The following is a 15,555-nucleotide window of genomic DNA, read 5'->3' as shown; positions in this document are numbered from 1 at the left end:
TAAATGGCTCAAAAGCTACTCTGTCGAAAGACTCGCCGAATGGTTACGGAAGTGAGAGAGGCCTGAACACCCTCAGTACTGGGTACGGTATTAACGAAATGAAATTTACTAGTGAAATCAAGAACTCTCCGAAATGCTTTTAAACTACATAATTATTTTGCATGCTAATTTTTGTGTTTTACATAATTGTTTTGAGTTATTTGTTTTGGCCATTAACTTAAAACTAGTGACGTCACATTAGTACTTGCGGTTATTTCTTAGGTCTGATGTTGGGGCATTTGGCGTGGTGGACACTACTTTACTGCGGCCCTTGGAGTCACGACCATTTCGGCGGATCGTAAGTCCTGGATTTTAATCCTCACTGGCAACCCAGGCTCAATGGAGATGAAGAACTGCTGGAGTTAAGGAGAGTCTCGCTTGCGGTCACGCACCGCGAGAGCAATTCGTTGCTGGGTCCCTGAGCTACAGAGTGGTTGCCGACGGATGGCTGGGTGGGGTCTCAGATTTGTCCCGAGACACACGCGGTCACCGGCTCGTTGGATCGGTTCCACAAAATCACAATGGCGGCGGTTGCCAGACGCTAGAGGTTTAGGCAGAAAGAAAAAGGCCCTGTGTGGACCTAACCACAATTATTAGTACACCACGCCACATGTTTTTCTAACCCGAATCGAATTCCGATAACATCGGGCTTTACAATTTTTCAGGGTTTTTGGAAATTTACCTTTTTCTTCTTTTATAATTTAATCCAGTAGCGCAGCTTGGAGTTTGGGTATTTTGATACAACTGCACCCTACCGCAACAAAGCAATCAGATATTTAGACATTATCACACCATTATCATCTAACAATACTAACCACTAGAAATAATCAAGGTTTCACGCTACTGATATTTTAATATCTCCTGTTCTAGACCTATAATAGTTCAAGAAGCATACAAATTGTAATTAATTCCACTAAGTAGTAGATTGCACATATAGCATACTTTTATTTAACGTTTCACGACGCGCACTTGCTACTCGCTTGAGTATCCAGAACAGAAGAAGTTGGACAGAGCTAAAAGCTGAGCTAGCGATTCCAAAATTTCCCATAAGAAATACGACTAGACCCGAGCCTGTCGTAAAAGTGTAAGTGCACAAACGTGAGTACTATACCCCTGCCCTACCTACGGACGCCTCATCGGCTAAGAATCTTTTGCCGGCGCTCAAACTACTGCTCGACAAATTCGATGAAGCTTTGAGTGGCTGGGGAAGTGGGATCATTTCGGGAGAGAGATATTTTAATGTTTCTCCATGAGCATATTAGGCAGGGTCATCTTTGGATGGTAATTAAATCTGCTTGAGATGGAGTCGCAAGCTATAATTTGGAACCGTCGGTTACATTATATACCGATCATCTATGGTCGGCGAATTGGGGACATTTTTGGCACTTTTCCTTATCCAATTTGCTTGCGACTGGTTGCATTTAACGGGAAATCTTATTAAGTTCCCCCTAAAACACGTGACTTGACCGAAAAATTGCGACGCGATTCTAACGCTTGGCGAATGCGATTCTGTCGCCGTTGGAGTGGAAGAGTAACTGGAACATTGCCTACAGCGACCCAACGAGAAAAACGCTGCGACTAGTTTTTGCCGTTGAGGCGATAGAATCACTCAGGTCTGGGGGAGCCTTTATATTGTTTCCTATTGACAAATGGATAGATCAGACAATGAATCGCCTGCTTTGAGCGTGCTTACAGCGGCACACTAGGAGTTAACTTTCTGAAATCAGTATGGCGAAAGGCATCTAAGGTTCGATTTCTCAAAATTAAGCACTTTCATCAAAAAAATATTTGGTAGGCATGGTAGCGGACATCTTCCTACATAATCGGTACCAAATAGTTTTTCATGAAAAGTTTCTTATTTTGAGAAAACCCGCGTTAGATGACTTTCGCCATACACATTTCTGGCGGTTAACTCTTGCTGGCTATTTTGCGCATATACTATAGCGCCTGGATGTGACAGCGGCGAGTAGAAAATCAGCCACAGCCAATAATTCATTGACTCAAAAGTTTCATATGTAGCTTTTTGTTGAAAATTGACTAGATCAAACTTTGGGTTCAGAAGTCATTATACTATTTTTTGTACAAGTGCGTAAATAGTCTAGTTATTTTTTTGGCACCTATTCTCAACCATCAAGTTCGATTCAAATGGGAATCCTGTCTCATCATTTCATATTGAAAATTGGCTGGATCGTACTATAGACTCAAAAGTTATGGCAAAAATACTATTTTCCATTGTATACCAGAAAATCACCGATACCGTTAGGCGGATTAATCAGGGTTTTTCCCAAATAATTTCTGACTACACCACTGCAAATACAATAAAAAATAATTTTTTCGTCATTTAATTGCAGATTTGATCTTTTTCTAGTGATTCGATTATCCGGAGGATTCGATTATCCGGAGTGAAAAAAAAATCGATACTCCGGATAATCGAGTCCGACCTGTATTGTTTATACTGTGTTGAGCATCACAGTTGAAATGGTCCGGGGATGCAAATCGAACAACATTCATTAGTTAAATTGAAATGAAATAAATGGTGTGCTGAAAGATATTTTAGGATTATATTTTCATGCCCATAATAGCTGGTATTATTTTTAAACAAATTGAAAAAGTGTAGCAAACAATATTTTGGATAAAATCCAGTTGCTTATAAAGGAACGATTCGGGAGAAGTACTTTTCAAAATTTATGCTGGATATATTCATGGAGATGTTCGCTACGCTGAGAAGCATCTCTTGCCACGGGGCTGGTTACCACTGCTGACTAATCTAAACAACACATATAATGTTGGGTTTATAGTACACAAAACATCAGTTATGCACTGCCCTAGGACCTCCATGATCTGAAATGAATTATATTTAACATTAAGATATTTTTTCATAAACATAAATAACATGGAGTTTTTGACATTTTTTAATAAACTTCATTATTGAAAAAGTAGAAGTACTCCCTCGTATTCCGCTACGGGATTGTACACACATGAAAATATAGGCTTTCATCTTTCTATTACGGGTTAAAGATCATCCGCACTCGTCCGCAAACGAATTTGCGAGTCACTTCAAAATAGGTTGTTTTCACATTTTCCGCCATTGTTTTCAACAGTATATAGGCAAAAAAATCCGCAGATAACTTTTTCTGGTTTTCGAGGCATTTGACACATAGACATTATTTAATACAATAGTAACATACTCTGTTTTTTGTTATTAATTCGTTCATTTGGAAGGCTCAAATGCTGTAGGGCGTTACGGAGCCGATTAAAAAAAAACTTTAATACAATTTTGTAACCTAACAGTCAATTAATAATGTTAGTTTGGGGCATCTGCTGCTCATTTAAATCTCTACAAAGCATGGCACATGCTCCGTTATCTTTCGTCTCCTTTCCACTTATTAATGTTAAAAAAAATCAAAACATCAATTGTATTGAATTTGACGATTGCATTGACAACAGACATGTAAATCTCGATAACTCGATAACTTAAATACATCATAGGGTAAAATGCCCAATAGTGGACCCCCTAGTAGCGGAATTTTGCTCTTCCTGTCATAATGAATAGATATTTTCAACATATTAAACCTGCTTGATATCTAATAACAAGTTCTGCATATCCTCTTCATGATACATACATAAAACACTTAAATATACGACGTTATTCGTTGAAATTATCATTTTAAAGTCTTACTGAATTCGCCCTATAGTAGACCCCCTGGGGGTCCATAATAGGAAATTGCTTCCCTATAGTCGACACTTCATTTGATTTTCATGTTTCGTTTCGGGACGTTCTTCTTCCCTATTATGGACCCCCAAAATATTCCTATAATGGACACTCTCGTGTTTATTTTTTATAGAATTGTAAAAAAACCATCCAATTTTACTGTCCATACGATTTCCAATGCATGTAATCAAATCATAGGACTGTAAGGTAGGTTCCCCCGATGGAATTTCATAGCAAAATGTTTACATTGTGCTGTAATAATGCAAAAATGGCTGGAGGGTCCACTATTGGTTGGGGGTCCACTATTGGGCACTTTACCCTAGTTGATATTATGTAGACAAGTTGAAGCAAAGAAATAATATGGGGTAGGGGATAAAACGGGTAAGTGCCACTTCAAGCTAAATAAAAACAATTCGAATATGCAGTCTACTTGGTCTTAAGAGAAGTTACCACTTGAGGCAACATTGTATATAGGACCAAAACAGGAAATACGACCCATAATGGTGCTAAAACAATAGCCAGACTGTTGTTATGCGTGAGTAATCAGTGTTGATTGTACGTTCTGGGTAGCTTTCGCTGCTAAAAATATAATAAACTTGTGAAACAGAAGCTGAAAATCTAATTTTTTGTTTTGAATCGATTAATGTTTACCTTTCTGTAACAGGCCCTTATCAAATGCTACGCGAGATTTTCCATTTTTCACGTTTCCCACGCGAATCAAGGACAAAAGTGAGTGAACAAATGAACTTTCATGGAGCTGTCGCTTCTGTATCAGTTTATAATTTAATTTTTGAACATATCAAGAAAGGTATTTTATCACTGGTATGTGAATTTGCACCTGTAAGACTGTTAGAAAATCGATTGTTACTATGTTTTTGCATCATAGATGCAAAACCTACCAGAAAACGACGAAATATAATGTTGGCCAGGATTTTGGTCCAGTTACCCCTTAGTGCGCCGGTTAAAATTGACTTCGGCGTCATCCAAAAACGCACTGCTATGCCAAATAACAAACAACGAGTTTCGGACGGCTGATACCTCGGGTGTGGTGTCGCTGATGAGCAGCGGGGGCCTCCGCAGTCCATATTGACTATTTTAGCCAGTAATTTATCTAGACACTGTGTTCCAAATAGGTTTTTCGCTCTCTAATTCAATACTACTGCCCCTACTCGCATAACAGTTCCATTCGACTTTTCGTCACTTTTAAGTTTTTTGGGTTTTTTTTTCTAATGTGCTTCTACAAATCATAATGAAAATTGCGATTTTGTATGCCCATAAGAGAAAAAAATATTAAGTCATGTGCGTCCTATATCGAAGGTACCCGCATAGTCCCACTAAGTATTTACATGACCTTATTGCATAAAACTAAACAATTTTTCGATCATGCTAAATCGTTTCATGGTAATCTATCGAATGATGAATAACTCAGCAAAATTACATCAAGTAACGATGATGTTTAAATCTATTAGATTTTTTTTTAGTTTCATATGGAAGATGCGATTTGGAACTGCAATGGTTATTATCTCGGTATGCGAATAACCGGTATGGGACTGATATGCGAGTGGGAGCAGTTTGACTCTACCGACGGAGTCTGTATTTTTTTCGCAAAATAATCATGTTGTACGTTCCATTTTTCACTTTACTTTCATTATGAACCCCGGGAATTCACAGAACCACCATTGGACAAACCGTCGATAATAGGAATGCAAACACGGTATCGACCCGGCGATATTCTGCGTGCCAACTGCTCATCGCTCAACTCAAAACCGGCTGCCAACTTGACGTGGACGATAAACGACATGCAGGTAAGCGTGAATTTCAATAAATGCAGTGCATATTTGTTCACTGTATTCTAAATCCAATAAATACCTTTTATTTTTATTATTATTTTAATTCCACAAAGCATTATGGGGAGCATAAAAACATGATAGTTATTTGCATTTGTCGTACTCCCCTTGTAAAATATTCAGCGCGAATTCCTGCTTACAAGTCAAATGATCATGGCATGAAAGACGATGCTGTTCTGTTTCATAGGAAATTGAAAGAAAAACTGACTAAATACCAGCGATTCATGACTCTAAAACCCAAATTCATTTCCTCGGCAGTGCAAATTCTTCACATTTCTCATTTCCAACCCATTTTAATCCCATTGCGGGAAACCAAAGTCCAAATTAAGTTTACCTCGCCACAAAATGTCATCCAACCAGCAACCAGTATCTGGCTCCGACTGAAGTGAAGCGTGTTTGGGTGTGTGTGTGCCTACGTGTGACCTGAGCACGAAGAAATAAATTCAATTTCCAAACCAAGGGAGAGTGCGAACGCTTCCGGGTGCTTGATTCTCGTTTGATCATACGCCGCCGTCGCCCTAAAAGTCACCGCTCTGGCGTCGTCGACATCGGGTCCCACGAAAACGACGAGGGTTGGAGCGAGCGGTGGTCGATTTTTTCTTCCTTCGCCCAAATCGAGGCAAAAAGCTCAAACTGGATTCAAAACCTATTTAAAATATAATTGAATTTGCACTTCCCAATCAGGCACAATTTCACGCTTCAAGTGTGCTGGGTTCGTTCGGTGGTGTTTTGGCCCTCGCTAGATCTGTCTGGTTTCGCTTTTCTGGGTCGATTGGCTGGGTTTGCTTAAATGTTCAGTCAAACAGCTTGGGTTTTCGACGCGTTTTTCATCGATGCTGGATCTTTGAGTTCTTGGTGTTGATTTTGAGGGAGATATTTTTTTACAATTTGTTTGCGTTTTTACCTTTATCTCCAAATCAAGCTATGTGCCAACGCATTTGTATTCTTTTGAATATAATGGACTGAGATAAATGGTCAAACATTGTTTGAAAACAGGGGAAAAGCCACAATTTTACCATAACACAATTATCATGCTCCCTATTCATATGCATGTTAAACCACAACGTGTTAAGCAATTTCCTTACTTTTAGGTACTCCTGCAACAAATCAGACAATACAGACCCATCAAAGATGAAAGCACGGGATTGGAAACATCCATTCTTGGGATTAATGTGATGGTATCGCACAGTCATTTCATCAAAGGAAAACTGAAGGTGAGTAAGCCACTCTGATTGAATGTCAATACCGTCATCATTTGAATCATTGACGAAATTCAAATTTCGCTGGAACTTTCCTCATCGGCTGTCCGTTCTCATAAGTTCACACCCAGCTGCGTCTTCAGACTAACAAAGTTTGACAACTTTGGGACCACAAACCTTTGTTTAAAAACAAAGAACATCCTTTCGTCCTTTCCAACAAGATCGACGCAACTTTCAACAGAGTGGCGCTGCGCTCGTTAAAACTTGCTGCCAGGACTTTCTTCGCGGCCGTTGCTTGTCATCCACTTCATTGAAATGTTAATCAAAACGGAGAGGGAAAGTTAAATTAATTAATTATAAATTTTAATTTCAATCCATTCTCTTCTCACTTCTACGGAGTGAAGAAAAAAGGAGTGGTGCAAAGAAAAAACAAGAAAAGTATCCACAGTGCAAAGTTGTATGCATTATTATGAGACAAGAAAAAAGTCATCCAGATTTTTTTATGAGTTCATTTTGTTTACTTAAACCGTGTCGTTATCTTGGAGGGGAGGTAAAACATCTTCTAGAGTATGTTCTGCACCGTTTGCTGTAAAACAAAGGATCCGAAAGCTGTATTACCCTTTCACACCCGCGGACGGGTGGCTTTCTGAGGTCTGCCGACGACGGAGCACGGGAAATATGTCTCTGGGACCAATTTAAGGCAAAACACAAAAGATTCAATTTCAGGTGCCGGTGAGTGGCGTTAATTAAAAGTTAAATTGATTTGCTTTACCTTTTATTTTGTGTTGTTCTCGATGGGCCTAATGAGTTTGGGAACATTGGAAACGACTCAAATATATACATGTTGTACGTACTGACTATTAATGTCGAATGCAGATTGGAGAATATTTAAGGAAAATCAATCGTATGTTGGATGGTTGCTGCCAAATAACGATGCCAGTTTGATTACCGTTCAGTATACGCATACAACGCATACAACATGAAATCTAATATTCCTTGTTCATGTGTACAAATTTGATCATTACGGGCTTGGTGGTCCTATGGCTTCATTTATAGGAGGTCGTGGATTCAATTCCAAGCCCGTTCCATTCTCCTCTTTTGTATCTTTTCCTATTTCAATTCCAAGCCCGTTCCATTCTTCTCTTTTCTATCATGTTCTAGAAATCGTTAGATCCGAACGTGGGGTCCATTCCGTTTTCTTCTTTTACTATACTGCCGCTAACCGCAAGTCAGACTTATCTGTATATGGCACCCATATCCAAATAAGTCTGACTTGCGGTTAACGGCAGTATTAACCTTCAACTAAACATTCTAGTATTCTGTTTGAATTGCAAATGAACGGAAAAAATCGTTTCCTATAAATAATTATTTTATTCCTATAACATTAATCAATTTGTTAACCAAGACGAAACCTCTGTCGCATTGAACCTAACTCCCAAACTCCATAAAATCACGAATGAACTCATGGCAAGTGCAAAGGTTAATTTGATCACTAAAAAATATTAGAAGAGTTATGTCAAGACACAAACGAAAGGGATCCTTTGGACAACGTAAGGCAATCGTATACAACGCAAATACCGCCTTCTTTCGCAGATTACGGGACTTAAGCTGGTTTCGAAGTCCGTAATATTCGAAGTCCGAATCCGTAATATTCGAAATCCGTGTATTATAATGACCGTGCATATCGTAGTTGCTACTCCGTTATTGACCAGAACAATCGCAATTCCACAGGGGACCAATGGATGGAAACATGGGATTTGCTCTTTAACCTCAATGTGCACAGTCCGAGAGCTCTATTTAGTATTTTAAATGGTTGATAACGGCGATGGCCATGTGCTCACGGTCAATCGTCGATGAGAAGGAACTGATAATGCAATCACTCGCCCATTGCAAGCCGAGAACACCTCTGCAGTCGCCCCGAGTTCATTCGGAATTTTATTGGAATCTGGGGGTTGGGTTCTATGGCAGAGGTTCGCTTTGGTTAACGGGTTGCCAATGCGATAGTAATTAAAGTGTGGTGTTTTCTAATTGGATGCCGAAACAAGCTTTTTCGCTCATTTCGAATTCTAACATTTACCTATTAGAACTAGGCAAGTTGTTGGTTTATGACAGACGATGGAAACGGTATAAAAGCCCATTTCCAGTTCTAGCGATGACTGAAACATGAAAAATATATGGAAAGATACAAAGTATGGAACGGGCCTGAGATTTCCACGACCTCCTGCGTATGAGGCAGAAGTAGTAGCCATATAACCACCAAGCCCGTTCGACGGAAAACCATGTTCTAGCATAATTTGACATAATTCATTTCGTTTCACTGAATCGTACGCCGCCTTGAAATCAATAAACAGATGATGTGTCTGCAAGTTGTACTCCCAAAATTTATCAAGAATTTGTTTCAGGGTAAACATTTAATCCGTCGTTGATCGGCCCTCACGAAAACATGCTTGGTATTCGTTGACGAAGGACTCTTCAAGTGGTCTCAATCTGTTGAACAAAATACGGAACATATTTTTTACGCCGAATTAAGAAGGGCTATTCCTCGGTAATCGGCCTTTCTTAAAGCTTGGTCAAATGAGGACGTCCAACCAACTTGCGAACAATTCTCCTCTTCCCATATTTCAGACAATATAGCGCGACGCCATGTTACTGTAGCCAACATCTCAGTGTAAAATTCATGATGGTATGTGTTTTGTTTACAAACATCACATTTGATTCTCATTAGGATACAGAACTGTCAGTGGGATACGGTCGCACAATGTTGGCTGCAAAACAAACCTATTGTGTGAGATAGGGATGCCACCGGGCTGGTTTTAATCTCTTCTAGGGTAAAACGACCTATTATGGAGGGATTAAGCACTTATCAAAACAAAATTGATTTAAAAAAATCTTTAAAAATGAACTTTTTATCTTTTTTCACATTGCAGTAGTCGAATAGGATGCTAATTAACTCTAGTTTCGTAAATAGTACGTCAATTGTGCTAAAGTTATGTTGTTTTGTTTTAATCACAATAGAAACAAAATACCGCAATAATAGGACGCAGTTGCCTATTGTTGCGATATTTTTTGAAGGTCAGTCCTATTGTTGCGGCATTGCCTGTATTTCTTATGGAGAGCGATACCACAACAATAGGACCTTAGCACTACCGCAATAATGGGCTCAAACGACGCAATTTTTCAATCGAAAATGTTGATTTTTCATCATTTTGAACGGAATTCTGTCAAACAAATTGTGTTCTAGTGGTTGATTCGAAGAGTTTCAGCGGATCAACAATTATTTTTGGTGCTATTCTATCTAGAGAGGACTATTTTAACACTACCGCAATATTAGGACATACCACAACGATAGGACGTTTTACCCTACAGGGTGTTCAATAAATTCGAATACAATTATTTGATCATTGTGTTTGTAAGCCCAATGTACATATTCTGTATTAGTATTGGTATCAGCGTTAGTGGTATATATGCGCTATCGGATGTGTGTGGTGTTGACATTCTGTCACTTATGGTTGTTTATTATGCGGTGTACACACCAGTCAAGCAGTTTGATGAACATTGACTCCGCCCCCAAAAAAACGCTTTGGTTGTTGCTTTGTTTGAACGTGTTTGAAGTTGTGCAAACAACCATTTAACAGTTGGCGGCTCGGTTGGAAAAAATTGAAACGGTTTGATTTTGGTTTGAGTTGTCGGGGGTGGAGTCAAGGTTCGCCGAACATGTTTGAGCATTTGTAGTGAAGTTGCACAAACCCCCATATATTTTTTGATGGTTGGTGCTCAAGTTGGCGCTTCGGTCGTTCGTGTGTGATATTTTAACCTAATATGAGGACAACTTCATCGATTTTGACGTAGGACTTACGTCTCTCTTTACTATACCGGGTGTCATTTCAAAATATTCAAATCGACCGCGTTACGCTGTGTTGAAAGATTATAAACGTTAATAGCGTTCGTCTCAGTGGACGAATTTCTGCGGTAAGGCCCTCAATCGACAGATTTCAAGTATGCCTTCCATGTTCATGCTCGATAAGACCCGAAAAACTTGTTTCAAAAGGCATGAAACTGTTTTCAATGGAAAACATTGAGATCAAGGGAACCTATAAATATGGGTACCGTATAATTCTTGCATCATTCCATTACCACGTTCTGATTGGTGCAGACACCAGCGCATGAGCAGCCGCTGGGTCTGCCGAGAAGCCATAAAATAGCGCAACGCAATTTTTTCCTTTCATTCTGACCGGGCAACCGCATCATCGATTGAACAGCACTCACACCTTTTAGCAGGGAATGAAGTCTGCACCGACCGCTTTTTCGGCTCGACACCATCGAAGCGACCATCATCAGCCGAAACCTAGCCAGTACATCAGCAGTCCACCCTACAGACCCGACAAAGCAGCAATGCTGAGCAGATACCGGCAGCAGCAGCAGAGTCGAGCCGAGACCGGCCGGCATCGGTGCTGAGCCGAGACAGGCTGAAGAAAAGCCACATGATGCAGCATGTGTTTAGAATAATGGCAGTGGAAGCCGTTTTTTATACAAAATGGTCAACTTTGGCAAGCTAAGATGACCGATTGAGCTGAAATTTTGGCAGTGAACTACAAATATGATGAAATTTACACATTTTTTCCAATGACGCGTTCAAAAATTACGCACTAGGTCAAATTGTTCAAAAAAATAGCAGTTTTTATTTTTGTTATATTGGCCAATTCAAATGTCAAATTCAACAATTTATATTTTTTAAGTTCAATCAAAGGTAATTGCCTATTTCCGGGGATTAAACCACCCGACTTGGACGTTAATTTACAATGTTATGAAAACTCATATGTGAATATGTACGTTATGTGGAAGATATTGATTTGAAAAATGTATTGGAGGTAACCACTTTCCCTTCGATGGGACTCGAACCCATGACCCTACAGTACGCTAGACTGGTGCTTTAACCAACTAAGCTACGAAGGACCTCCGTCGGCCTTCGCAACCTAGCGGCTACTGAACGAGCTCGAGATTCCCAAATTGGACGCACCAGTCTAGCGTACTGTAGGGTCATGGGTTCGAGTCCCATCGAAGGGAAAGTGGTTACCTCCAATACATTTTTCAAATCAATATCTTCCACATAACGTACATATTCACATATGAGTTTTCATAACATTGTAAATTAACGTCCAAGTCGGGTGGTTTAATCCCCGGAAATAGGCAATTACCTTTGATTGAACTGAACTTGAGTTGCGTGCTCTTGCCTACGCAATGCGGTCGGATCTGAGCTTGACGACCGACTGGCAAATAGCTTACACAACCTCACTTGATCAGTACCGTTGCTGATGAAGAATGTGTATAGCCGCCAGACATTCTAAATACTCACGCTCCTCTAATGTGGACGTGTATGTACAATACACATGTGGAAGTATTGGCTTGATAAATGGATTGCGAGTGATTTGACTATGCGTCCAATTTGGGAATCTCGAGCTCGTTCAGTAGCCGCTAGGTTGCGAAGGCCGACGGAGGTCCTTCGTAGCTTAGTTGGTTAAAGCACCAGTCTAGCGTACTGTAGGGTCATGGGTTCGAGTCCCATCGAAGGGAAAGTGGTTACCTCCAATACATTTTTCAAATCAATATCTTCCACATAACGTACATATTCACATATGAGTTTTCATAACAATTTATATTTTTTAAATTATAAACTTAGTGTCTTGCAGCACCTGAATTCAAATTGATAACATTCCAATTAATTGTTTTCTTGATATTTGCAAAACAAAAACTGCTATTATTTTGAACAATTTGACCTAGTGCGTACCTAATTTTGATACTTAATATGTGTAAAATTCATCATATTTGTACCGTGGGGCATCGAAATCCGTACACTTAAGCACCTTAGTAGGGTAACCGTACCCTTAGTGGAGGTAGCACCAATAGTGGAGGTAGTGGGGTTTTAATGAGATTTATCATATTTATAGACTTTACGATGGTTTCAGTTGATGCATCGTGCTTTAAATATCCTGTTAAATGCAACTTACCTTAATATTTCGCTTGAAAAACTATTGAAAACAATGATTTTCCTTAACAAAATTGACTTCTTTGCACCTATAGTGGTGCAACTGTACCAATAGTGGCAAGTCTCATAAGAAACCAATGGATAGCACCACTATAGGAACCAAAATTAATTTTTACCGCCACTAAAGGAACAGTGTACCCATAGTGGTGCAAGCAATATTTAGTAATTGTTGATGTTAAATGAAATCTATCTCATTTTTGTTAGCAAATTTATTGGTTTATCTATTGACTAAGGAAATAAAGCAGTAAATTTCCCATAATTATCAATTTTTAAACAATATTTTCTTTTGTGGATCTACTAATACCTCCACTATTGGTACCGTTACCCTATATGAAAAAGTCATTAGAAAATAGGAATCGAATGTAAATAAAACGTTTGTCATTGACACAGGAGCATGAAGGCTTCTACTTTTAAGGTGTTTCACTTTTTCTCATTAAAAACTACGAAAAACATGGTAAAATAATAAATAAAATCTACTACTCCTGACTCGAAATCCGTCCACCGTGGAACACAAAATGGCGGCAAAAACTCCGCGTTTGGTGGGTGGCGATTTGTTTTTGATTTTTGTTGTTTTAATTTCAAAGCCTTCTTTCCATTTCTATGCCCTAGAAGCTTACTGCCAAGTATCTGAACAGGATAAGATAAATTATTTCTACATGAATTACCTTTAACCCCCTTTAATTTATTGATATCCCAGAAGGTGAAAATGGTTCTCGACAACGATCCGACGGGCACAAGAAGGCGAGGTGCGCAGCGGGCAAGGTGGATCGATCAGGTGGAAGATGACTTGCGGACCCTCCGTAGACTGCGTGGTTGGCGACGTGTAGCCATGGACCGAGCCGAATGGAGAAGACTCTTATATACCGCACAGGCCACTTCGGCCTTAGTCTGATTAAATAATAATAAATCCCAGAAGGTGGACGGATTTCGGTGCTGTACGGATTTCGGTCCCGCACGGTAGTTCACTTCCAAAATTTCAACTCAATCGGTCATCGGGGTGCAAAGTTACAGCTTGTCAAAGTTGACCATTTTGTATGAAAAACGGCTTCCGCTGCTATTATTCTGAACACAGGTGTATGTCCAAAAAACAAACGGTTCTTCAGAGAGCCAATAATAGAGATCAATATCAATGATTTCAATACCCTCCGGGATAGAAATTGTACTTGGGTGCCAAATCCAATATTCTAGAGATAAAATTTTATGCGTGATTTTCATAAATAGCGTCAAAACTAACAGTGGATAATTTTTCTGATTTAACCGCGAAGTGGACGAAGGACTTCGCTTGACCATGCCTTTAAAGATTCATAAGATGTCCACATAATCTTATTTGGATAAAAAAAACACCGATAACAGCTCAAACATTAATAAACTATCAATCGATTTTTCATCAAATGTTGAATTTTTTGGCGTTGATAAAAAATATGTAGATAAACATTGTTCACGAACGTGACTGAATGATCGTCCCATGTTACCAATTCTAAATCTCATCACCCGAAATCCCATGTCCGGGTGTTTCCTTCCTTCTACTACTAACAATGTTGTCTCAGAAAAGAACACGTACTTCCCACCTGAACTGCAATTCTAAGCTCGCTTGCCCGGCTTATTGGCCTGTATCTAGCGAAAAGTCCCGTTAGGAAATAGACGCCAGCAGCGAGCAACAAGCGTAAAAAAGAAGAAGCCCTTCTCGAACGCGTTGATGATGATGACGCTTTGGCTGAGCGGTTATTTGAAAAGATCGTTTTCTTACTTTTTGCACTTAGTCGAAGCAAACAGCCTTTTTCAAGGCTCTAAGAGTTAAAAATAATGTTCTCCTTCAGTCGCTATCGCACGGATTGGAAGGCTCTTCAGTGGAAGGGCTGAGATACAGTCTACATCCCCTGCTGAGCCAACTTGGTTTTTTTCAGGCAGTTCTTCAGTAGGAAGGTTGCCACTGTCGAGGCTAATATTTCGTGACCGGACAGATACTTCCTGAATTTTTTTTTGATGATTCTTGTTCGAGGTAGATTTGATTTCTTTGTCGGTTTGATGAGAAGATTTTGCCAAGGAATGGTATGCAACGCCGATTATTTATCCAAAATAGTTGATGTGAGAAGGGCATGGTCAAGTCAAGTCCTACGTCCACTTAGCGGTTATGTCACATACATTACCCACTGTTCGTTTTTTTGACAAAACTTTGCGACCTCCCAGCTTCCCGGATTTGAACCCTCTTATCTTTTTTGTTTGGTCCTTTATTATGTTAAAGCTGTACGAATTCAAGGTCAGTAATTTGGACCAGTTCAAGACGTAATTCTCAAAATCTGGATCGAAAAGCCCATGCAGACCGTGCGTGCCGCTTGCGATGGGTTTTAGAAACGTTCGAATCTCGTAAAGAAGTACAATATAGAGGTCAGTCCGGAAGAAATGTTTCAAACGTTCCTTTTAAACAATACTTCCAATGAAATGCAACCGGGAAAAGAAATAATTTAGTCTCAATTTTTAAACATTTTGTATTCGAACTTATTGAACACAATGTAGTGTAGTGTAGTTATTATGTTCACCGATGCACTGTCACTACCACTGTTCTTCTATTTAAGTCTCGAAAGAGTAACTTCAGTTTTATGTGTCAGCGAATTCTCTTTTTGGTCGTTTCACATCACGAGAGATGGCGCTAAAAATTTACTACCCGTAGGCGAAGTGCAGGCACTCTTTACCGCTTAGGGATCGGAAAAAGTCTTT

General features: G+C 39.5%; 1 protein-coding gene and 1 long non-coding RNA gene across 2 annotated transcripts in view; one reads left to right on the top strand and one right to left on the bottom strand.

The window, feature by feature from the left end:
- LOC134203965 (uncharacterized) overlaps nucleotides 1–15,555 on the top strand; it is a 90,050-nt gene that overhangs the window by 37,981 nt on the left and 36,514 nt on the right. Inside the window, exons 5-6 of the mRNA XM_062678803.1 lie at nucleotides 5,423–5,556; nucleotides 6,690–6,812. Of these exons, the coding sequence (XP_062534787.1) occupies nucleotides 5,423–5,556; nucleotides 6,690–6,812 (257 nt within the window). The remainder of the gene's footprint in view (nucleotides 1–5,422; nucleotides 5,557–6,689; nucleotides 6,813–15,555) is intronic.
- On the bottom strand, nucleotides 44–1,210 carry LOC134203968 (uncharacterized). The gene is made up of 4 exons (XR_009977741.1): nucleotides 982–1,210; nucleotides 855–911; nucleotides 722–790; nucleotides 44–619 (listed from the first exon to the last, which is right to left on the bottom strand). It is a non-coding gene; the product is annotated as an uncharacterized LOC134203968 (long non-coding RNA).

This window comes from Armigeres subalbatus, unplaced genomic scaffold (assembly GCF_024139115.2).
Source record: "Armigeres subalbatus isolate Guangzhou_Male unplaced genomic scaffold, GZ_Asu_2 Contig302, whole genome shotgun sequence".
In the NCBI taxonomy this organism is placed as follows: Eukaryota; Metazoa; Arthropoda; class Insecta; order Diptera; family Culicidae; genus Armigeres; species Armigeres subalbatus.
Note: the sequence above shows the minus strand (reverse complement) of the source record. Positions and strands in the feature narration are given on the sequence as shown.